Here is a 25614-nt window from a genome sequence, read left to right on the forward strand (position 1 = left end):
GCCTCAGCTACTTAGTGAGGCCCTCTGCAACTCAATGAGACCCGGTTTCAAAATAAAGAATAAAAAAATAGGGCAGGGAGTATAGCTTGGAGGTTGAATGCCCCTGGTTTCTAGCCCCAGATCCACAAAAAAAAAAAAAAAAAAAAAAAGAAGCAGGAAGCCAAGAAGGTAGAAAACCCCATTTGAGAAAAGACTTAAGAATTTTGGTTTTGTGTGTGTGTGTGTGTGTGTGTGTGTGTGTGTGTGTGTGTGCATGTGTGTGTGTGCATGCGCACACACGTGCGTGCATGCATGCATATATTTTACTGGGGAATGAACCCAGGTGCAATCTACCTCTGAGCTATACCTCCAACCCTTTTTATTTTGAAACAGGGTCTGCTGTGTTGCTGAGAGTCTTGCTACGTTGATGAGGTTGTCCTCAAACCTGTGATCCTCCTGTCTGTTTCCCAGTACTGGATTACAGGCGTGTGCTACCATGCCTGGCTAATTTTGGTCTTTTCTTTTTTTTTCATATTTATTTTTAATTGGTGCACTGTATTCATACATCATAGTGGCATACATACTTTTGTAGACATACATGCATACATTGCCTAGTCAGCCCCCACCCGATCCCCACCCCGTTCTCTCCCTATGCCCCCCTCCTATGCTTGGCTTAGTAGTTGACATCTAGTATTATAGCAATTTATCCAAAATTAAAAATGATAATCTCATATAACAGTTTCATTTGTCTGATACCAAGCTTTTGATGACTTAAAGATAACATTTCAATATTTCTTTGTGCTTTCTTTCTTACCAGAGAATCTATTTTTTTCTATTTTTTAGGTGAAACTATCATATATTTATATATTTATTTTTCAGAAAAAAAAATCTATCCTAATATGGAATATGGACTCTAGGTACCCACAACGATCTTGAAAAAGAACAAAGCTAGAAGATATATATTTTCTGATTTCAAACCATATAAAGCTACAATAATTGAAACAGTGTAGTACTATTCTAAAGGCAGATATATAAACCATTGGAGTTAAATAAAAGCCTAGACCTAAATTCTTCCCTATATTGTCAAGTTATTTTTGACAAGGTTTCCACGAACATTTGGTGGTAGAAATAATAATCTTTTAACTAAATATTGTTGAAAAATATTAATTACATGGAAAAGAATAAAATTGGACCCTTACCTAATCCCATATACAAATATTAACTCAAAATAGATAAAAGACCTAAATATAAATCTTAAGACTATAAACTTTTAGGAGAAAATCTGGGTCATAAAACCTCACAACATTGAAATTGGCAGTGATTTCTTGGTTATGATTTCAATGGCACAGGCAACAGAAGAGTATACAAACTCCCTAAAAAATAAAAAACATATTGTATATCCAAAGACAATGTAAACAGAGTTAACAGTTACTAATAGAATGGGATAAAATATTTCCAAATGCTATATCTGAAGGTATATTAATATTCCAACTAGAAATCCTAAAAATTAACAACAATAAAGGCAAACAATACCCTTTAGAGATAAGTAACAGACTAACATAAATAATGAATCTCCACAGATAACCAATCTTAGTTGTCTGTTGGATGGAAAATCTTGTTTCTCTAGTTCTGATGTGTGTTACCTATTTCTTCTTTGTAGTTAATCTCTTTGAGTATTTTCTCTAGTGCTGGTTTTGAAGACATAAATTCCTTCATTTTCTGTTTGTCATGGAAGCTTCTTATTTCTCCATCTAATTTGATAGAAAGTTTTGCTGGGTAGGAAATTTTTGGCTGGAAGTTGTTTTCTTTCAGAGTTTGGAATATGTTACTCCAAGCCCTTCTGGCTCTCATAACTTGGTTTGGGAAGTCTGGAGTGATTCTAATTGGTTTGCCTCTGAATGTCACTTGGCCCTTTTCTTTTGTTGCCTTTAAGATTCTCTGCTTGGCTTCCACATTGGTCATTTTGACAATTATGTGGCATGGGGATCCTCTTCTCCGATCCTGTCTAAAGGGAGTTCTATACGTTTCCTGGACCTGTGTATCGACCTCTTACTCTATGTCTGGAAAATTTTCTGCTATTACTTCCTTGAAGAGATTGTTGATCCCTTTGCTTTCACTTTCTTTTCCCTCCTCTATTCCAATTATTCTTAGGTTAGCTCTCTTAAAATGGGCCCATATTTCTTCAATATCAGATTCCTGCTGTCGGATATTTTTTCCTAGATTAGAAACTATGCGTTCATTTTTGGAATGATCATCTTCTAAGAGTGAGATTCTGTTCTCCATGTGTTCTAATCGGTTGTTTGTGCTTTGAATTGAGGCCTTTACTTCATTAATTGCATCCTTTATCTCTTTTTGGCTCTCTCTGAGTTCTTTTCGAAGCACCTCTATTATTTCTACAGTTATTTTCCTGATTTGATCTTCTAGAAATCTCTGATTTTCTGTTTTATTGGGTTCTGATGTTGTGGGGTTGTGAGCATTCATTGCTCCAGTATTATTCCTCTTTCCCATGATTTCGGAAGTTTGTGCCTTTCTGGGTTCTTCCCTTGGGTCACTATGACTTCGCTTAAGGTGCTCTGGATCTCGAGTCAGTAGTATCTCAGACCCCACTACTCCTTTACTGGGTTGTATCACAGAGTCTCCGGCCCAGAGAGTCAATAGAGGCTGCTTTAGACTGTGGGGGGTGCCAGGTTGCACGTTCTCCTATGGTCTGATATCACTGCCACCGCCCCTCTCCCACTGGGTCAAGTTCCAGTGAGTACAGTACTGGGATTTCTCCACTGTGGCCCATAATTTGACTCACTGTTCTTGAGTACGCAGATGTAGCTGTAGTGAATTCGCTGCTGCCGCCGCCGGTGGCAATATGGCGCCGCTGCTACGCCCTCGGCTGTTGGGCTGGCGTTTTTTTTTTCTTGGTTTTGATTTCCACTCTGAATCCCTGCAGCGTGTGCTGAGCTCAGACACTGGGAGCTTTAGATGTCCTCTGCGCCGAGAAATCCCGCCTGGCTGTTCCGCAGCGGCTCCCCTTGGCTGCTGTGGCCGTCCCGTGAATTCGCCGGTGCCTCCGGCTTATGGCGTTGCTGCCGCGTCCTCGGGCGTGAAGCCGCGTCCTCGGGCGTGAGGATCTCCTCTGTGGCTCTGTTCTCAGTCCGCTTTCTCTCTGTAGCCTGGTGATTTTTTTTGTTTCTCTGGTGATGTTGTTTTCTGGCTTTGAAAGGTGCTGATTTTGTGGTAATGGATATTTGTTGTTAGCGGGGCTCTTAAGCCCCGCTTTTCTCGGTCGCCATCTTCCCGGAAGTCCTGGTCTTTTCAATGTTTCCATTATTCCAAGCGATGATGTCTGAAACCACTACAGGAATATCAAACTATTCTTCAGGAATCAATAGTACCACATAAAAGTAAAAATATAATCATACCAAATTTTTTGTAGATTAATTATATTTTAATACACAGTTATAAAAACAATTCAAATGTTGAATATTATATCTACTTAGTGAGGGGCATGGCATAGTAAAGCTAATCTAGTTCCACAAAATAATTCTTAAGTAAGTCTCAATTTTACAAGTGACTTCTCTGTGACCCTTTCCTTAAGCCATTTTTTCACCAAATTGATCATTTTTAGAATGAAGAACATAGTACCTCTTTATCTAAATCTTTCTTTTTAAGATGAAGGCTCTTCAATTTTTGAAGCATTATGTCACTAACTTTCTGATTTTCTTTGAAATGTTCAGCATCAGGATTGGTGATGTCCTAAGAGTAATAGTTCGGGAAATCAGGTTAAAAGATTTTCTTACGAAGCTAAGAGGAAGAAGGAAAAAATGTGAATAAAACAAAGCTCCCTTCCAAAATAGATGGCCAAACCAAAGGAGATAAAATCATATTCAACTCCATTCTTCAAATACTCTCCCATAAACTGGGCATAGTGGTACATGCCTATAATTCCAGTACTTGGGAGGCTGAGACAAGAGGATCACAGGTTCAAAGATAGCCTCAGCAAGTAATAAGATTCTCACCAACTTAGCAAGATTTTGTTTCAAAATAAAAATTTTAAAAAGTTGGTCATGGTGGTACACACTTGTAATCCCAGTATTTGGGAGGCTGAGACAGAAGGATCGAAGATTCGTGGCTAGCCTTAGCAACACAGTGAGACTCTGTTTCCAAATAAAAAAGTGAATAAAATAGGCCTGGGGGTGTAGCTTGGAGGTAGAATGACCCTGGGTTCAATTCAGAGTATACAAAATAAATTAATTAATTTAATTAAAAATAAGCTGGGCGTGGTGGCGCACGCTTGTAATCCCCGCGCTTGGAAGGTGGAGACAGGAGGATCGCACAGGTTCGAAGCCAGTAAGGCTGGCGTAAGAGACCCAGTTTCAAAAATATAAAATAGGTCTGGGAGTGTAGCCCGGAGGTAGAAGGGCTTCCAGGAACCCCAGTACCACCAAAATAAATAAATAAATAAATAAATTAAATAATTAATTAAATTAAAAAATAGGGCCGAAGATAGAATGCCCCCAGGTTCAATCTCCAGTGCCACAAAAACAAAAACTCTTTAAGATATCTCATGCAACATCAACCTGGGAGACCTCTTGTTAAATCATGCTTGCACATATGCTGTTACTGGTGCAGGTGAGCATTACTGCCAAGGTGCTAACAGTCATCTGTAATAACTACACACACACACATGTTCATATACTCCTTACCCCGTAGCCCGATCAGTTCAAGGATCCCCATTTTATTTTTATTTATTTATCTTTTTGTGGTGCTGGGGATGGAACACAGGGGCATTCTACCTCAGAGCTACACCCTCAGCCTGATTTTTTATTCTTTATTTTGAAACTGGGTCTCACTAAGTTGCAGAGGGCCTCATTAAGTAGCTGAGGCTGTCCGCGAACCCAGATCTTCCTCTCTTGGTCTCCCAAGTACTGGGCTTACAAGTGTGCGCCACTACACCTGGCTATGGATCCCCATTTTAGACCTGACACCAGACATTGAACAAGCCTGGAACAATGCTGAAACTTGAGACACTTCAAGGGTACCCAGCAAGAAAATAACTGTACCAAAATGATCCGGGGTCAAAAGTGCAGTAGAAGTATGTACCACATTGGAAACCTGGGACAAAAAGAACCTCAATTTTTGTAAGATTTTTTTTTTCCTTAGTTGAAAAAGGCTAGTTAAGTTAAAGAATGGAATAAGGATTGAATAAGATAATCATAAGACTCTAGGACAATAAATGTAAATACCTCCAAGAAGATATCAGGAAGTAAGCAAATACTTGCTACTGTAAGCTAAACTCTATATTTTTTTTGGTGGTACTGGGGTTCTTGGAAGCCCTTCTTCCTCCGGGCTACACTCCCAGGCCTATTTTTTTATATTTTTGAAACAGGGTCTCTTACGCCAGCACGGCTGGCTTCGAACCTGCGCGATCCTCCTGTCTCCGCCTCCCAAGTGCGGGGATTACAAGCGTGTGCCACCACGCCCGGCTTTAAACTCTATATTTTTTAAATTTTGTTTTATGGTGTTGGGGATTGAACCCTGGGGCATTCTACCTTCTAGCTACACCCCCAGCCCTATTTTATTTTTTTATTTGGAAACAGGATCTCACTAAATTGCTGAGGGACTCGTTAAGTTGCTGAGGCTAACTTTGAACCTGAAATCCTGTCTTAGCCTCCCCTGTATTGGGACTACAGGTGTGTACCACTGTGCCTGGCTATTAGCTAAACTCTGTATCAGGTACTAGACATACAGCATCCCAAGTCTCTGACCTTGAAGGCTCGTGTTTCAGGTGGGAGTGAGAGACACAGAGTAGGAAAATACTGTCCTTGGGATGTGATGTAATCTACTACACGATCTATATTGAGAGGTATGGCAGTGAAGAATCAGCCAGCAAGTAAGACTGAAAAAGAACAGTAGCTACCATGAGACAGGAGGAACCCAAACAAACAGGGTAAGTAAGCAGGTGGACACGGTGGCACACACTTGCAATCCCAGTACTTGGAAGGCTGAGACAGGAGGATCACAGGTTCTAGGCCAGCCTCAGTACCTCTAGCTACCTCCAGTAGCCTAGTGAGACCCTGTTACAAAAAAAAAGTCCTGGCAGTTTAGCTTGGAGGTTGAACACTCCTGGGTTTAATATCTGATACCAAACAAATAAAAAAAAAATCACTAAATATAGATGTATATATATAGTTGTGTATACATACATATGTATACATACATAGTAAGCAATTATTTGAAAGAGTGAGGTGAAAATGATTATAGCAAAGAAGAATCTGTGCCACATTAAAATTCAAATCTAGCTGAGCGTGGTGGCGCATGCCTGTAAGCCTGGTACTTGGGAGGCTGAGAGAGAAGGATCCCAGGTTCGAGGACAGCCTCAGTAACTAGTGAGATTCTTAGCAACCTAGCAAGACCCTGTTTCAAAACAGAAAATTTAAAAAAGGGCTGGGAGTGTAGCTTAGAGGTAGAATGCCGCCAAAAATAGTTAATAATAAATATAAAATTTGAATTTTTGAAAACAAAGCTATATGTAGTTGGGCTACCATTTTTGTGATCTATACATAAAATGTTTAGCCCGGTTTCTGGTACTCCAGAAAATTTTAGTTAAAACAAAACAGAAATAGGGTTTGCCTTCTATCAGGGACATGGCAAACCTATGTCCCCAAATTTCAGATCTGACAAGTGCATTTAAGATAAAAGAAATGAGCAGGTGTGGTGGGTCACGCTTGTAATCCCAGCATTCGGGAGGCTGAGACAGGAGGGTCAGGGTTCACGGACAGCCTCAGCTACTTAGTGAGGCCCTCTGCAACTTAATGAGACCCTGTTTCAAAATAAAGAATAAAAAATAGGGCAGGGGGTGTAGCTCAGATGTCAAATGCCTCTGGGTTCCATCCCCAGACCCGCAAAAGAAAAAAAAAAAAGATTAAAAAAATGTACAATAATGGAAGGGAAGAGAAAAAGCTATTTGAAAATGTATCAAGTACATACCCTTTAATATGTTTTCTTATTACTGTAGTGCTTCCCAGGGAAGGAACAAGTATCATTTCTCCTATTTAAGATGAGAATGCTAAGTCTGAGAAAGGTTATTTGGCCAAGATACATAGCCAGGAATTGGTGAAATGGGAATCTGAATTAATCTGATACTTCAATCATTTTCCATTCTATTGTATACAGCTCCTCCTGCCCACATCCGTTTTGTAGATTAAGTAAACAGCTCATTAATGTGAACAATCAATAATCACTAGGAGAAAATGAGCCAAAATATTAAAACTATTGGTCAGAATGCTTAAGTACTAAATGAAGGGGTTCATTTGATTTCTTTTTCTCCTTTCATTTATATATATAATTTTTTTTTTGCAGTACTGGGGATGGAACCCAGGGCATTCTACCTCTTAGATACACCCACAGCCCTACGTTTTTTATTCTGAAACAGGGTCTCACTGAGTTGCAAAGGGTCTCACTAAGTAGTGGCTGAGGCTGTCTGCAAACCACGATCTTCCTGTCTCAGCCTCCCATATGTTGGGATTATAGGCCTGCATCACCACGCCCAGCTTCTTTTCATATTATCTTTTATATTTTATCTTCATGTAGACTTGTGGAAACAAAGTTTTGAAAAAAGATAAAGAATAAATAGCAGGAGAAAGGGCGGGCTGACTGACTGGTTTAGTGCCCTATATTTTTGTTCCTTTTCCTTCCATAATTTAATTTTTTGTTATTGTCTCTCCTGGTTTGGTTCAACCTCAGTGTTTCTTCCCCCCACCACAAAATCTGGTTTTTGTTATTACCTGGCATGTGAGCAGTCCTACAACCAAAGCCAGAAGACTGTGGATTTTGGAGGACAGCTGAATTTTCTTCCCATCTGGGGTACTCAGGCTCTCTTCTTCACAAGGCAAGCAGTTCAGGAACAAATTAGAATGGATCATTTTTGTACCCTACATGGACACAATTCAAATTTGTCATAAGGAAGACAAAGAACCTGAATTACCTTTTAAGAAAATATCAAATAAAATACCACTCTTTAAAACCTTGAGCAGTGGTTCTCAACCTTTTCTTTGGGACATGTTATACTCTTAAAAATGATTGTGGACCCCAAAAATGTTTTGTTCCTGTACGTTATAACTATTAGTTTTATTCCATATAGATTATAACAGTATTTTCAAGTATTACCAATCAATAATAAATCAATAATAAATAATAAATATAATAAATGATAATAAAGAAACAAAAAAATTTTAATAAAAATGACCATATTTTACAAAATAAAAAATGAGTTAAAGGAATGGTAGTGTTTTACATTTTTTTCAAAAAATTTTTTGGTGTGCATAGTGATAGGGATGGAGCCCAGGGCTTTGCACATGCTAGGCAAAGAAAAATTTACCATCCCATTTTTCAGTTTTTTTTTTGTATTGAGGATTACACCCAGAGGCATTCTACTTTCGGAGTTATACCTCAACCTGATTTTATTTCTTATTTGGAAACAGAGTCTCACTAAGTAGCAGAAGCTAGCTTCAAACTTGCATCCTCCTGCTTCAGCCTCCCAAGTACTGGGATTACAAGCATGAGCCACCACACCCAGCTTTGCAAATATTTTTAATTCTGTATTAATAAAAAACAGCTGGATTCTCTTATTTGCTTCACACATCCCATCAGCTATGAGGAGCAATTACACCATTACATCACATAGCTTCTAGAAAAATCTACACTGAAGAAATTAATGGAAAGGCAGTAGCCGGGAGGGGGGAAGGGAAAATGGGGGCGGGGGGGGAGAGGGCACCAAATATAGTTTAAATGTATACTATTTATGTTCAATAAAAAATTGTTAAAAGAAAAAAAATAAAAGATAAGAATAACAAAAAAATTGTAAAAAATAAATAAATAAAAAAATAAAATAAATCTGGCCGGATATGGTGGCGCATGCTTGTAATCCCCGCTCTTGGGAGGCTGAAACAGGAGGATTCACAGGTTTGAAGCCAGCCTCAGCTACTTAGAGAGGCTCTCAGCAACTTCATGATACCCCTTTTCCAAATAAAATATAAAATAGGGCTGGGAGTACATCCTGCACGTAAAGCCTCTGGGTTCCTCACCCAGTACCACAAAAATAAATAAATAAATAAATAAATAAATAAATAAATAAATCTGGACAAAAGATGAAATACAATGTTAAATATCTACCCAGAGGTTCTCAAACTTGTTTGGTTTGCCACATCTTTTTTAATAAAACAATTACTCACTGCCTCCCTGGAATCCATGTCCTTTAAGAGAATAAGCAGAAAGATGCAGTGACAAATTTGCATTTTTATGTATCTATATTTTGTTCCAGATACCTCCAGGGGGAGGTATTGCCCACTTTGGGAATCTATGCTACAGTTAAAAACTAATTCATTTAGAGCTTACCAAATCAAAATTTATCCTGATTTGGCTAGAAATTAATCTGTTTTTTGTGCTACTGGGGATGGAACCCAGGGCCTTCTACCTGTGGGATATACTCTCAAACCTATTTTATATTTTATTTGGAAACAGGGTCTCACTAAGTTGCTAAGGGCCTCACTAAGTAGCTGAGGCTGGCTTTGAACCCGCGTGATCCTCCTGTCTCAGCCTCCCAAGCACTGGGATTCCAAGTGTGGGCCACCACACCCTGCAAGAACTAATCTTAAAGTTACCTTTGCTTAGGTCAGTGTTCATAAAATGTGGTCCCTGGACCAGCAGCATCTACAAAACCTGAAATTTTAGGAATGCACGTCCTCAATCCCCAAATGAAACCTACTAAATAAAAAATTGGGGGAGGCCGGGCGTGGTGGCGCACACTTGTAATCCCCGCGCTTGGGAGGCGGAGACAGGAGGATCACGCAGGTTCGAAGCCAGCCGTGCACGCTGGCTTAAGAGACCCTGTTTCCAAATAAAAAATATATATATATAAAAAATAGGTCTGGGAGTGTAGCCCAGAGGTAGAAGGGCTTCCAGGAACCCCAGTACCACCACAAAAAAAAAAAAAAAATGGGGGAGGGGGCAGCAGCCTGTGTGTTAACATGCCCTTCAGGTCATGCTGGTACATGCCCAAGTTTGAGAATCCCTGGTTTAGTTAATCTTTTGAGAGACATTAGAAACTTTTTTTGTATGTGTGTATGTGTGTGGCAGGGAGGGCTACTGGGCATCAAATCCAAGGGCATTTTACACTTCCAACTCTATTTCATTTTTTATTTTGAAACAGGGTCTCACTAAGTTGCTGAGGGCCTCACTCAGTTGCTGATGCTGGCCTTGAACCTGTGATCCTCCTGTTTCAGTCTCCCAAGTAATGGGATTATAGGCCACCACACCTGGCTTCTAATTACCTAAGTAGTTAAAGTTAATAAGATTTTATTATACTTAGTAAAGATTTGTATACTTTAAAGTAGCTTACAAAACTGAAATATAGTAAGTATACTCTTGCTTGTGAAAATTATCCCTTTCTGGATGTGCTTTCAAATTTTTGGCTGCAAATAAAATAAAATAAAACAAAAATCAGCCCTTTGAATTACTGATGTTAAAAACAACTGCAATCTCTCCAAACATAGTAGGTTCTGATGCTGATTTTGAATGCTTTATACTTTTACAAAACTAATATATGATCCAACATATGTTTGTTTTACTTTGTAAATCAAATACACAATTGTAATATTTAAGTTTATTGCTGAATAGGATTGAGGGCCATACTTGGAAAATCCTTCCTCAAAGGTAACTTCTAGGAGATGTTTTAGGTGATTGGTTATGGGTGCCCACAAAATTCTCAGGTTAATTGTTGCTTCTACCAAAATACTAACAAGAAGCCAACAATGGCCACTCTTTAAGTTGAGTGCCCATGAACCAAGAGACTTCTTCCAAACCTGTGGTTCATTTTGCTGTTTCTCTTTTTGTTAATAATTCTTTCTGCAAACAAATATTATATGTAGTGCCATGTCTAAATGTGTACCACCAGACTACTAGGAACTTTTGGAATTCTGTGTGAGGAGATTCAGAATTTGTATCAGTACCTTGGTAAGACCCGACTCCACTGCCTCCACCAATTTTTCTGAGAGCTGGACTGCCTCAACGCTAGGAACACAGCTTTGTTCCTCGTTCTGTGCAACCTGCTGCTGCAGTCTGGCATTTTCATATTTTACTCCATCCATCTGCTGCTGAAGTTTTGTGTTCTTGGCCCTTTCGTTTTCACAAGTGAATAGCAAATTTTTAACCTGCGCGGTCAATTTCTCAATTCTCAATTTCAATTTCTGTCTTTCTTTCAGGTATTCCTTCTCATGTCTCTGGAATTCCTCCTGTAAAGACAAGAACTCTTGTTCTCGGGTCTCTTTTTCCCTTTTCAGCAAGTCCAAAGCAGAAGCGGTAGCCTTCTCCAATTCACCTTTGAGTTGCTGCAGCCTTTCTACCTCCTCCTCTTTCTTGCTTAAGGTCTTGTCCATCTCTATACATTGGCTCACAGATCTATTTTTCTGTTGCATTTCGGTGATGCACCTTTCCTGAAGACGAATATAACTGACCTTGATCTTCTTAACTTCGTGCTGCAAGGCTTCCTTCTCTTTCTTCAACTCCTGAAGACGCTTCTTGGTGTTAGTTAAAATCTCTTCCGAATTCTGCAATTTCTTCTTAATATCGTTCCTCTCTAGGATTATGTTGTACTTGTCGTCAATTAATTCCTCGATATTCTCCTTCAGCTTATTAATGATATCAACGAACACCTGCTGTTTGGTAATCTTCATCTGTAGTTCTTTGCTTTTCTTCTCTAAATGCAGGTTCTTATTCTGGAGGTCTTGGATCCGCATTTGCTGCTTTTTGTTAGTCAGTTTTAATTTCCGTAAGGCTTCATTTAAAGCCACGTCCTCCTCTGAAAGGTGTAAGCTTTCAAAGCTTTGCCCTGTGTCAGGCGTCCCGCAGTTCTCCCAAGACGTGCCACCACTTCTGGAGATGCCTGTCGGAGACCAACGTGAACAGGTCCCTGGGCTTCCCACACCTTCTGTTGGGACATCCTCCTGGTGACTGACTAAAAGCTCAGGACTCTCCCCAGAATGCTGTGTTTCTTTTGAGCAAACTTCAATCTGTAAATTACAGTAAATAAAATAATTGTGAAAAGGTAGGATCACAAGCTTTGGAGTCAACATTAGCCTTAAATTCTAGATCCCTGGTTTGGTTTCCTCACCCATAAAATAATAACAACACCTACTTCTTTTTTTTTTAACAGTACTTGGGGTTGAACCTAGGGGCATTCAACCACCGAGCTACAATCCCAGTCATATTTTTATTCTTTACTTGAAACAGGGTCTAAGTCGTAGAGTGCCTCACTAAGTAGCTAAGGCTGGCTACAAATCTATGATGCTCCTGTCTCAGCCTACCAAGTACTGAGATTACAAGCATGCACCACCATGCCTGGCAACAACACCTACTTCTAATAATAGTACCTGCTAAACCAAGTTAATACCTAAGTATTAGTTGCTGAAAGTATGCATCACACCAAGCAACATAGCAGAAATATGTATCATGCTTACTTTGATAAAAAATTATACTTTGGTACCCTCAACATTTCCTGTGATGCAAACTTTTCTGAACATATATAAGATTCTTTCTTTGACTACAAATAAACTTAAATAAATGAATGTATCAATTACCTAAAGACTATGAAGTCTCTCTCTTTTTTTTTTTTTTGCGGGTCTGGGGATGGAACCCAGGGGCATTTTGACCTCCGAGCTACACCCCCTGCCCTATTTTTTCTTCTTTATTTTGAAACCCGGTCTCACTGTGTTGCAGAGGGCCTCACTAAGTAGCTGAGGCTGTCCGCTAACCATGATCCTCTGGTCTCAGCCTCCCAAATACTGAGATTACAAGTGTGTGCCACCATGCCCGGCTTTTATGAGTTCTCTTTTGAATAAAGACTGTGAAAAGTTCCTCTCAAGCATTTGCCCTACTCACCATGCTGTGACTCCTAGGAACATTAGAGTGGGAGGTGAACACACCTCCTGAGTGACTGCAGGCCAACAATGCAACGTTTTGGGTGGGGAGTTGACAAAGGACAGCAAATTGTGCTAAGAAACACTTAAATGAACATAGCATCAAAAATTCAGTAAGAGCTGGGCATGATGGCGCATGCCTATAATTCCATTACTTGGGAGGCTGAGACAGGAGGATCACATGCCATTCAGAAACTTTGTGAGACCCTGTTCCCAAATAAAAAGTAAAATAGAGCCAGGCATGGTGACACACACTTGTAATCCCAGTACTTAGAAGGATGACCAAGGAGGATTGCAGGTTCGTGGCCAGCCTCAGCTATTTAGTGAGGCCCTGTTTCAAAATAAAGAATAAAATATAGGGTTAGGCATATAGCTCAGAGGTAGGATGCCCCTGGGATCAATCCTTAGTACCTAAAAAATAAGTAAATAAATAAATAATAAAATAAAATCGGGCTGGGGATAAGACTCAAAGGTAGAATGTCCCTGGGCACCATCTCCAGCACCACAAAACAAACAACAACAACAAAACTCAGTAAGAGAGACCTGTAGGAGTGGCATTAAACCAAGTTAGAGATACAGGTCCCCTATATTTTAATGGTTGTTTGCTATGGATAAAGACAATTATCTTGAGGCCTTTTAAGCTCTGAAATCTGCTCTTACTACCTAACCCGTGCCACATTTCCATCTTCATCTACTATACCCCTCCAGCCCACAGCAACCCTAGGTTTCTTGGATACTGGGATTCCTTCAAGTCTGAGGAGAGGCCATGCTCCCTGCAGCCACAGGGGTTCTGCAGATGTCCCTTGTGCATGGGATGCTCTCATGCCCATGGATACCTAATGAACTCCTGCTCATCCTTTAGAATTCAGCTCAATCACCACTTTCAGGGACACCTCCCCAGACTCCTTGACCACAGTAGTATACTGATCATAGATGACTGACTTTAGTGCAGCTCTCACCTTAGATGCAAAATTATGTTTGTGTGATTATTTGATGAATGGTTACACCTCCCTAAAGTCCCTTTTCAACTGCTTGTCATCCACTTCTAAATGAATGAACAAAAACTGCTCATATTTGAAAATGAAATATAATAGTCATAGCTTTTCATATCAAACTCACACTGATAGGTGATTATACTATTTTTGGATTCTATTTGCCTATACCAATTCTCAGAGCTATTTTCTAAGAGAGAAAGTAGAATTTATAGTGATGGTACCTTCACTGCTTTTAGAAAACTACATGTGTGCGCAGAATCAATAAACCAAAAGACAAATTAATGTTTTAATTTTAGCAAAAAATGTAATATTTTAATTGCCCACAGAAGTATAACACAATAGAAAAATCTTAAGTTTTTCTTTTTTTTGGCTTAAGTTTTTCTTGTCAATTAATTTAATCAACACCTCTACATGCCTTCCTTTTTTCAACTTTCCTTCTCTGTAAACTCTGAGGTTCAACTAGTTTGGTGGGGGAAAAAAACACATAAAAATGTATTACTTCTTCTTTTTTTATTTGTGGTACTGGGGATGAAACCCAGGGGCTTTTCTATCTCTGGCTATATCCCAGACCTCTTTTTATATTTTATTTGGAAACAGGGTCTCACTAAGTTGCTGAGAGCCTCACTAAGTAGCTAAGGCTGACTTCGAACCTGTGCGATCCTCCTGTCTTGTCTCCCAAGCGCTGGGATTATAAGCGTGCCCTAAAATGTATTATTTCAGTGCACTATGTAGATGCTATGGCCCATAAAAAGATGAATAAAACAGATTTCTGATCCTCTTAGAAATGAGTTTAGTAGAGCTAATTCCCAAATAACTTGAATGTTACCAAAAAAATTGTATTTGAATTGGTTATGATCTCAGAGTCTATTTTCCCCAGGGGAACAAAATACTGATTTGTTGATTTAATGTTATTTGGGAAAGTCTTAGATTATACATAAGTAGCAGAAAACCCCCATTTTATTTTATTTTATTTTATTTTATTTTTGGTGGTACTGGGAATGGAAGCCTTCTACCTCCGGGCTGTACTCCCAGGCCTATTTTTTATATTTTTATTTGGAAACAGGGTCTCTTAAGCCAGCGCGGCTGGCTTCGAATTTGTGTGATCCTCCTGTCTCTGCCTCCCAAGTGTGGGGATTACAAGCGTGCGCCACCACGCCCGGCAAATCCCCCATATTTGTTAATATTCCACAGGCTTTAAAAACCATGAACAATCTTACCTCCTCTGTTTTATAATGAACTCTCATATCAAGCAGGTTACAGCTATTGTCATCATAAGATGGGTTTTCAACATTTCTTAGGAAATGTTCTTTATACAAGAAGCTTTGAGGTTGACTAGGGTTGAGGTCAGATTCTGCAGCAGTATTTCTTGTCTGTGAATTTTCTATAAATTGTAGTGTCTCTCCATTGCAGTGGGATAGATGTGGACTTCTAGGAGATTGTTTGACACACTCATAAGCAGGTTGGTCTTTATTTAGAAAAATGCTAGTTTCCATTGGATTTTCTTCTTTACATGATTCCTGTTTAACATCATCATCTTTTGCATAATCGTACACGTGGCTTTGCAATTCTGGATTATCTGTGTAAGAAAAGCCTTCTGTCAGATTTTGAAATGCTGGCATTTCATCATGAAATACTTCCATCTGATGAAATTTGCAAATGGGTTCAAATTGTCTCAAGGAAGAGATGCTGGTGGTAATTGGCTGGATTTGTAAATTCGGTGAGTAACTTCCAACATTGGTATCTCATTAGAAAGAGATAAAAAAAACGAATGAGCTGACCATCAATGTACGTGTTCACTGTTATATTAAGTTAACTGTTGAAGCATTTTAAGAATTACATATAATTTAACCTTATTCATTGTGTATATTTTAGCATGGCTTTGTGCTAACAAACAAATCCTTTACATGGGCTAAGGAAGTCTTCAAATGAGTGCCACAAAAAAGTATGCTCTGTATCATTCTGGTGAAATACCATTACAACAAATTCCAAGATATACTCAAAGTTATCTTATTATATATTAATGATAAAATATTTCATTATAAATATGTTAATTATAAAATATTTCAAAAGAACACAAAATCACATAAAAAGCATAATAGCAAACAAACATTTTTTTTTTGTGGTACTGAGGGTGGAACCTGGGGGGGGGCTTCTACCTCTGGGCTACACTCCCAGACCTATTTTATACTTTATTTGGAAACAGGGTCTCACTAAGTTTCTGAGAGCCTCACTCAGTAGCTGAGGCTGGCTTTGAACCTGTGTGATCCTCCTGTCTCAGCCTCCCAAGCACTGGGATTACAAAAGTGCACCACCATGCCCGGCTAGCAAGCATACATTTTAAAAATTTGTTTTTTTTTATAAACTTGTGATCTCATGAGATTGGTACTGCTATTATCTCCATTTTACAGATAAGGAAATTGACACACAAGAGATGTTAAGTCACTTGCCTAAGATTACAGAGCCAATAAGCAGTGCCGCAGAACTTCCAGAGTACTTTTTCCTTTGTGGTACTGAAGGTTGAACCTATGGGCATTATATCTCTGAGCTTCACCTCCATCCCTATTTTATTTTTTCTTTTGAAATAGGGTCTCATTAAGTTGTGGAGTCTCACTACTAGAGTACTACTCCTAAAGGCAATGCTAAAGTGTTTCTCAGTATAACCAAAAAAATTTTTTTTTGGGTGGTACTGGGGTTCCTGGAAGCCCTTATACCTCCAGGCTACACTCCCAGACCTATTTTTACATTTTTATTTGGAAACAGGGTCTCCTAAGCCAGTGCGCACAGCTGGCTTTGAACCTGCATGATCCTCCTGTCTCTGCCTCCCAAGCGCGGGGATTACAAGCGTGCGCCACACGCCCAGCATCAGTATAACAAATTTTACAAATTTAACATGTTTAAAAAGTCAGAAGCAAATAAGACAAAATGAAATAAAATGCTATAAAATTAATAACCCCTCTTTTCTAGCCTTCCTCCCTTTTCCCTCCCCAAAGATGATCACTATACTGAAGCTCATATGAATTAATTCTTCCTATTAATATTTTCAACTTTTACTAGTCATTTATGTACCATAAATAATATATATTTCCAGGTGTAGTGGTGCATACTTAATAATCCCAATACTTGGGAGTCTGAGACAGGAGGATCACAGGTTCACAGCTAGCCTCCACTACTCAGTGAGGCTCTCCACAACTTAGACCCTATTTCAAAATAAGAAATAAAATAGAGCTAGGGATGTAGTTCAGGGGTAGAATGTCCCTGAGTTCAATCCCCAGAACCTCCCTCCACAAAATATATCAAGTTAACAAACTTGTAATTTTTTGTAATTACATGTAATTCATGTAATTTTTTCTTTTTTGCAGTACTGGGGATGAAACCCAGGGGCATTTTACCTCCAAGCTACAACCCCAGCCCTATTTTTTATTATTTATTTTGAAACAGGGTCTCACTAAATTGCAAAGGACCTCACTAAGTAGCTGAGGTTGTCCATGAACCGTGATCCTCCTGTCTCAGCCTCCCAAATGTTAGGATTACAAGCGTGTGCTACCACACCTGGCTCATGTAATTTTCAATTAATTTTCATATAATTTTTCACAACACCCCTAGACCAAACTAAATAACTAACAGTTCCATTTAATTAGTTAAGCACAATCCGGGCACAGTGGTGGGTGCAGCCTTAGAGACTGTGTATGGTCCCTCCTCCCCTGCTTTCTCTTGCTTCCACTCTCCATGAATAATTCAAGAAAATATTATAAGCTTCTTCTAAAGGTATACATACATTGCTATGTAATTTTTATTAGATTTTTTGTTACACAAGTAAAATATGCTTTCTAGTGTAACTTTCTTGTGTCAAAATATTAAATGACAAAATCCTGCTATTCTATTGTTTGGAGTTATCTGTAAGTCAGATCATGTGCTAAAAACATAGGAATAAATTAGAGTGTATATGTCTTTAATTGATCATTCAGCTGGGCGTGGTGGCGCACGCTTGTAATCCAGCATTCAGGAGGCTGAGACCAGAGGACTGTGGTTCAGCCTCAGCTACTTAGTGAGGCCCTCTGCAACTTAGTGAGACCTTGTTTCAAAAAAAAAAAAAAAAAAACCCAGCAGGGGGTGTAGGTTGGAGGTAGAATGTCCCAGGGTTCCATTCCCAGAACTGAAAAAAAAAAAAAGATAATTCTTTGATGCTTGTTAAATAATGTGTAAACACAAGAGCATAATTGTTAGCTCAGTTTTTTAACATTTGAGATATATAAAACAGAGTTTTAAGCCAGGCGTGGTGGCGCACACTTGTCATCTCAGCATTTGGGAGGCTGAGACAGGAGGATCCGTGTTCTCAGCCAGCCTCAGCTACTTAGTGAGGTCCTTTGCAACTCAGTGAGACCCTGTTTCAAAATAAAAAATAAAAAATAAATAGGTCTGGAGGGGTTGCTTGGAGGTAGAATGCCACTGGGTTTCATCCCCAGTACCGCAAAAAATAATAAATAAAAAATAAAAATAAATAAGAGTTTTAATAATGATGTGACATCTAATTCCACCAAACAGTAATTCATAAAATAATTAACTTAGAGGTCAAAGACAGAATCTTAAATGCATCAAGAGCAAAGGACAGGTGACATTCAAAGACAAAACAATAAGAATTACTCCCGACTTCTCAATACAAGTCATGAAAGCCAGGTGGGCCTGGTATGATATACTCCAAATCCTGAAAAAAAAAAATTCCAACCAAGACTCTATCCAGCAAATATTTCTTTTGAAATTGATGGAGAAATGAAAACTTCCCGAGACACTAAAAGAATTTATGACTAAAAAGCCAGCTCTAGAGAAAATACTTAAAGAAACTGAACACAAGCTGGGCCTGGTGGCTCATGCTTGTCATCCCAGCATTTGGGAGGCTGAGACAGAAGGATCAAGGTTCGTGGACAGCTTCAGCTACTTAGTGAAGCCCTTTGCAACTCAGGGAGACTCTGTTTCAAAATAAGGAATAAAAAATAGGACTAGGGGTATAGCTCGGAGGTAAAATGCCCCTTAGTTCCATCCCCAGTACTGCAAAAAAAAAAAAAAAAGGAAGAAAGTAATTGAATACAAAGAGGAAACTATTATTAACATTAAGACGCAGACCACAGAACAATAATTCTGGGAGACTGCAGTAACCTCTCAAAGCACTAGATTTCCTAGACAAAAGATCAGTTAATTATCTTCAGAGTTAAAGAACAATATAAACCATATCGATCTAATAGGCATATATAGAAAATTCTATCTAAAACAACCGATTACATTCTTCTCAGCAGCTCATGCAAATGTATTCTATATACTATTATTCTGCTGTTTCCATCAACACTATCATTTTATATGGCTAATTATATACATATATAATGTGACTATTAAATATACATGTATGAGCCGGGCATGGTGGCGCATGCTTGTAATCCCTGTGCTTGAGAGGCTGAGACAGGAGGATCTCACAGGTTTGAAGTCAGCCTCAGCTATCTAGTGAGGCTCTCAGCAACTTAGTGAGACCCTGTTTCCAAATAAAATAAATATACATGTATGAGCCAAGTGTGGTGGCACATACTTGTAATCCTAGCATTTGAGAGGCTGAGACAGGAGACAACAGGCTCACAACCAGCCTCAGCTACTTAGTGAGGCCCTTTGCAACTCAGTGAGACCCTGTTTCAAAATAAAGAATAAAAAAAATATGTCTGGGGATATAGCTTGGAGGTAAAATGCCTCCGGGTTCTATCCTCAGTACTGCAATATATATCCTCAGTACTGCAATATATATACATATATATATATATATATATATATATATATATATATACACACACACACACATACATATATGTATTAATATATTACTTTAAACTTTTTTGATTATAAATCCTGGGAATATATTCAGAATTAAAACTCTTGGTTTAAGAAGTTTGTAGACTGTTAGTAAGCATAGCTGAATGGATAGGTTAATTTGTATTTCCACAATTAGGATAGCATGTGTTCAGGCTGCTCACCCCAATGTATTCTGTGACTGTTTTTGTTTTGTTTTGTTTTGTTTTGGTGGTACTGGGGTTCCTGGAAGCCCTTCTACCGCGGGGCTACACTCCCAGACCTATTTTTATATTTTTGGAAACAGGGTCTCTTAAGCCAGCAAGGCTGGCTTCAAACCAGCGTGATCCTCCTGTCTCCGCCTCCCAAGCGCAGGGATTACAAGTGTGTGCCACCACGCCTGGCGTGACTTTTTTTTTTAATAATATTTAATCCAATATGCATAAAGTAAAATTCTAATTTTAAAAAATCTCTGTATTAGCTGGGCATGGTGGAACATGTTTGTAATCCCAGTACTTGGGAGGCTAAGCAGGAGGATCACAGGTTTGAAGACAATCTTAGCAACTTAGTGAGGCTCTCAGCAACTTAGTGAGACCCTGTTTCCAAATAAAATATATAATAGGTTTAGGGTGTATCCTGGAGGTAGAAGGCCCCTGAGTTCCATTCCCAGTAAATAAAAACCCTGTTTTATAGCATTCTTGAAAATTAAATGTAATAATAAAGTACTTAGTATAGTAATTGGCTATTATTATCACAGAAAACATACACAAAAAATTCTGTTTCTGTTTTGTATATTGTCTACAAAGAGATACTTACCACCTAAAAAATTGTCTTGTATGCTATAAATATCTTCATAATGTGGGGGTTTAAGCTCATTTTCCCTTTTTATATCCTCTGTTTCATTCTGTATTAATAAAAATAAAAATATATGAATAATTCAAGAAAATATAAGCTTCTTCTAAAGATATATACGTTGCTATGTAATTTTTTATTACAGTTTTTGTTACTCAGGTAAAATGTGCTTCTAGTGTATCTTTCCTATGTCAAAACATTAAATGACAAACAAAATCCTGCTATTATATTGTTTGGAGTTATCTGTAAGTCAGATCACATTCTAAAAACAGGGATTTATGAGTGTATATGTCTCTAATTGATAATTCTTTGCTTCTTGTTAAATCTTGTGTAAACAGCACTAGAGTAATTGTTTTTTTAAGCATTTAAAATACATAAAAGTTTTAGTAATTGCTGGGGTCCAGCCCTAGCAGGAGTCGGGGGTCCTGTGTTGGTGAGAGAAAAGTTGAGGTCCAGTGAGAGAAGACTCTGACACACAAGACCAGATGCAAGCTTCTCCAACTTTATTCAGGATTTGTTACAATCTTTATACTTTCCTTCTTGTCAAGGTAGACAAAACCACAGTCATGCAGGCAGAGAACTTCAAGGACAGAAAAAGTCATTGACAGACTTCAGGACAGGGTGCCAGACATTTAATAAATCATAGAAAGTATGCTTTGCCTCATATCATAAGGTCAGCTTGAACTTAATCTTATATGTTGGCCCAAACTAAGGTCAGCTTGAGCTTATTCTTTGGCCCAAACTTTATCCTTGGGGAAAAAAAAAAAAAAGATCTTTGCTGACTCAGTCTCTCATACGCTGCTGCTGCCCATTTATTTTAGTTATAATGCATATACATAAAATTCCAATTACACATGTTAATTCAAATAATTTAAAAATAATTCTTTTGAAGGGGGAAGGGCTAGTTTTTCTCGCAGGGGACTCCAGCCTTTGTGGGTCCCCTGGCCGAGCTTTTGCTCAAGGTCTGCAGGAGATGCTGTGGCAAGTAATGATGTAGCATCTAATTTCACCAAACAGTAATTTATAAAATTGATGTAAGGCTTATTTTCAGTTACCTTAATATTACCTAAAATGAAAAGATTTATTAAATTAACATTAAAATAAGATAATAAAAATATTTAAAAATTTGAGGAAAATATTGGTTTAGTAATAAATAGCATATCAAGTGTGTGAATTTCAATGATGACCTAAAATATTCTTATCTCCTATTGAAGTCAGCTGGCTACAAACCTCTATTCAGTAATACTTAAAAAAAAAATGATCCTATATATTCAATGTACTTGAAGTATCACTCTTGTAATCCCAGCATTTGGGAGACTGAAACAGGAGAATCGCAGTTCTCAGACAGCCTCAGCTACTTAGTGAGGCCCTTTGCAACTCAGTGAGGCCCTGTTTCAAAATAAAGAATAAAAAATAGGGCTAGGGGTGTAGCTCGGAGGTAAAATGTCCCTGGGTTCCATCCCTAGTACCACACACACACACAAAAAAAAACCCCTTGAGTTACAGCTTTATAATAATCTGTTTTTTAAACTTGGTACTAATTCAAACAGTTCTTCCTAGTTAGATTTAAAAAATATAAATAATAAGTACATTTGAAAAATAATATAGTACAGCTAGACATGGTGACTTGGACCTTATTAACACTACAATACTATAACCAATTTTTTTTTCAAAATAAATTTTTGATTAACTATAAAAGAGAATCCTGGACATTGTAGAGAGTTTATTCTAAGACCCACTATCACATTTAAGGATACATGTCCACCATACATCTGTAAATTTTAATTTGTGAAACCTTAGTTTGTTTTCAGTTTTTATTACTTTTTTTTTTTTTTGGTGGTACCAGGGATGGAACCCAGGGGCATTCTACCTCTGAGTTACACCCCACCCTATTTTTTATTCTTTATTTTGAAACAGGGTCTTACTGAGTTGCACAGGGCCTCACTAAGTAGTAGCTGAGGCTGTCCGCAACTGCGATCTTCCTGTCTCAGCCTCCCGAATGCTAGGACTACAAGCGTGTGCCACCACGCCCGGCCAGTTTTTATTACTTAATGCATTCCTATGCACTCTTACTAACGGCTATCAAATACTTAGAACACTCATGAAGATCTTGAGACATTAAAATCTCTTTTATTTTGGAAGAAAGGGCACTAAGGAATTTTCATGAAGATATAGGAGTCATTTACATGCAGGGTGCTGTCAATGTCACTATAAATGGCAAATGAATCATGTGCATCTGACATGTTCAAAGATGCACTAGGTCAGAAGTCAGATCCCTGGGGGCTTCTGTCCTGCCTCTGTGACACCGTGGCCATGGCCATTAGTTGTACTCTTGGGACTTCATGAGCAGGCTAGAAAGGATCTATTTTAATTCCTTATCAGTAAAGGTCTACCTCTTTGCATACTCATAGGAGTGGGAAAACAAGGCCAAGGCCCTGAATTCCTCTCTTTTATGTGTCCATTGAAGATTCTTTTATTGTTCCTCCTATTTTTTAAGAAACGTTCTCATGGAAGACAAGGTGAATACTGAATGCATCACACCTCCCAGAACTTATAAACAACGCACACCTGAGGCAAATCTGAAGCGGCGAGGCTGATTTCCATGCAGAAGGGAGAATCGGAGCGAGTCAAGTCTTGAGAAAAGGCGCTGAAGTTCATGGCATCCAATTCTGACAGGCTTTCCAATTTTTCATGAGAATTATCCGCTTCAGAATGTACAGGATCTGAAGGTGATGACCAAAACTTGTTTTTGGTTTTGCAGTGCCAGAGATGACGACCAAAACATTTTATAGTCTTGGTTCCTAACTGCCGAATGATGGAAGGCCTCTTAACACACACACACACACACACACACACACACACACACACACACACGTTTTAGTATCTGTTAGCATTATCATTTACAAACAAAAAGTCCCCCCCCATTAACATTTAAAAAAGCAGTAAAGTTTGCTGCCTTAAGTTTTAAAATATCATTTGTCAAGTTATTAAAATTTAGTCTGAAGCCAGGTGCGGTGGCACATACCTATTATTCCAGTATTTAGGAAGCTAAAGACAGGAGGATTATAAATTCAAGGCCAGCCTCTGAAACTTAGTGAGATTCTGTTTAAAAATTAAAAATAAGATGGGCTAGGGTTTAAGTCTGAGAGAGAATGTCCCTGGGATCATTCCTAATATTAGAAAAAAAATGTAGTTTGAGTATACCATGATAGCCTGGGATGCTAGTAGATACTAATTTGGACAAAAACAGGTCAATATATGTAACTGCTATCCCTAAAGGCTTGTGGCCAAGAGAGTGAAGAGATTTCTCAGTTACTTAATCAAAGGTTACTTACAAAAATTATTACAGCCCTATTAGTTTTCACAAAACACTGCATTTGTTTACTTGATTGATACTTTTCTATTTGAACAACTCATTGTCAAGTCAAATACAACACTGTGAAAAGTTTTCCCTCAGCACTTTTCTATGTTACATCTGTTCTTTCAGGCATGGGAGGTTGAAAATCTGGAGGCATCTGGGCATCTCTCCATCTCATTTTCTATAGCTATTGCTACCAAGTTTTGTCTATTTTCCTTTTTTTTTTTCTTTTGTGGTACTGGGGATGGAACCCAGGGGGCCTTCTACCACTGGGCTACACTCCCAAACCTATTTTATATTTTATTTGGAAACAGGGTCTCACTAAATTGTTGAGAGCCTCACTAAGTAGCGGAGGCTGGCTTCAAACCTGCACAATCCTCCTGTCTCAGTCTCCCAAGTACTGGTATTACAAGCCTGCGCCACCATGCCTGGCTTGTCTATTTTTCCTTAAAAAACGTCTTCTCATTGTCTATGTCTTCATTTCATCTCCTATGTCAACACACTTGATTTATATTTGTCTGCCAGAAGATGGGAGTAGGATGCCCAATTACAGCATCCGAATTCTTTTATTTGACTTTCATGATTTTCCATAGCCTGCTCTTCTATTACTTACCCCAAACTGCCCTCCCTACCCCAAACTCCCTTTTTTTTACCCTGCAAATAGATAATGATTTCTACCACTTCAGCAATTGCTCCTGGCACAGGCTTCTCTCCTAAAACCTTCCCATCCACTCCTTCACCATTTTAAAAATTCTTACAATATCTTTAGTTTCTTAATCATTATTTTCCTTTTTTTTTTTCTTTTTTCTTTTGGCATGGGAGATTGGAGCTAGGGGCATTTTACTTCTGAGCCTCATCCCCAAGCCCTATTCATTTTTGTGGTGCTGGGGACTGAACTCAGAAGGTTTCTACCTCTGAGCTACACCTGCAGCTCTATTTTACTCATGAGATTGCTGAGGCTGGCCTCTTCTAACCTGAGATCCTCCTGCCTCAGCCTTTTAAGTACTGGAATTACAAGCATCAGCCACCATGCCTGGTTTTACTCTAAAACTTGATTTTATATGTTGGCACCCATTTGTTTACTCTTTACCACTGTTCTAAGGGTGGTAATGTTTTTATTCACAGATTATAATTGCATGTGAGGAGTCTATTCATGCCTCCTAATGGGGAGAGGTCAGTATTGTCTTCACAGTAAATATTGAATAAATCCTGCTTTCTAATGATTAATTTCTTATTTATTTTATTTATTTTGTGGGCATAGAGATGGAACCCAGGGGGCATTCAGCCTCTGAGCTACACCCCCTGCTCTATCTTTTATTCTTTATTTTGAAACAGGACCTAAGTAGCTTGAGGCTGTCTGGGGACCTCCATCCTCTGGTCTCAGCCTCCCCAATGCTGGGATTACAAGCATGCCCTGGCAATTCATTTCTATTAAATACTCTCAATCTGAAGCCACGATCTATTTGCTTGGGTGAATTACACCTCATCACTTGGTAAAAAATAAAAAAAAAGTAAGCCAAGAGGGCTAGGCAGGACTGGTGAAAAGCCCAATCTTATCTTTCTTTCTTTTTTTTTGGTGGTACTGGGGTTCCTGGGAAACCTTTCTACCTCCGGGCTACACTCCCAGACCTATTTTTATACT

General features: G+C 38.6%; 1 protein-coding gene across 1 annotated transcript in view; it reads right to left on the minus strand.

Annotated features, from left to right (window-relative positions):
• Positions 1-23353, minus strand: part of CAGE1 (cancer antigen 1) — a gene marked incomplete at its 3' end in the record, with an annotated part of 53634 nt that extends 30281 nt beyond the window's left edge. Inside the window, exons 1-6 of the mRNA XM_080710270.1 lie at positions 23183-23353; positions 20582-20666; positions 15157-15680; positions 10980-12038; positions 7758-7904; positions 3616-3726 (exon numbers count right to left, since the gene is read on the minus strand). Coding sequence (XP_080566396.1) covers positions 3616-3726; positions 7758-7904; positions 10980-12038; positions 15157-15680; positions 20582-20666; positions 23183-23272 — 2016 coding nt within the window. The 5' untranslated portion in view covers positions 23273-23353. The remainder of the gene's footprint in view (positions 1-3615; positions 3727-7757; positions 7905-10979; positions 12039-15156; positions 15681-20581; positions 20667-23182) is intronic.
• Between the last annotated feature and the right edge of the window lie 2261 nt (positions 23354-25614).

Source organism: Muscardinus avellanarius, assembly GCF_963383645.1.
Source record: "Muscardinus avellanarius genome assembly, chromosome: 14".
Lineage (NCBI taxonomy): Eukaryota > Metazoa > Chordata > Mammalia > Rodentia > Gliridae > Muscardinus > Muscardinus avellanarius.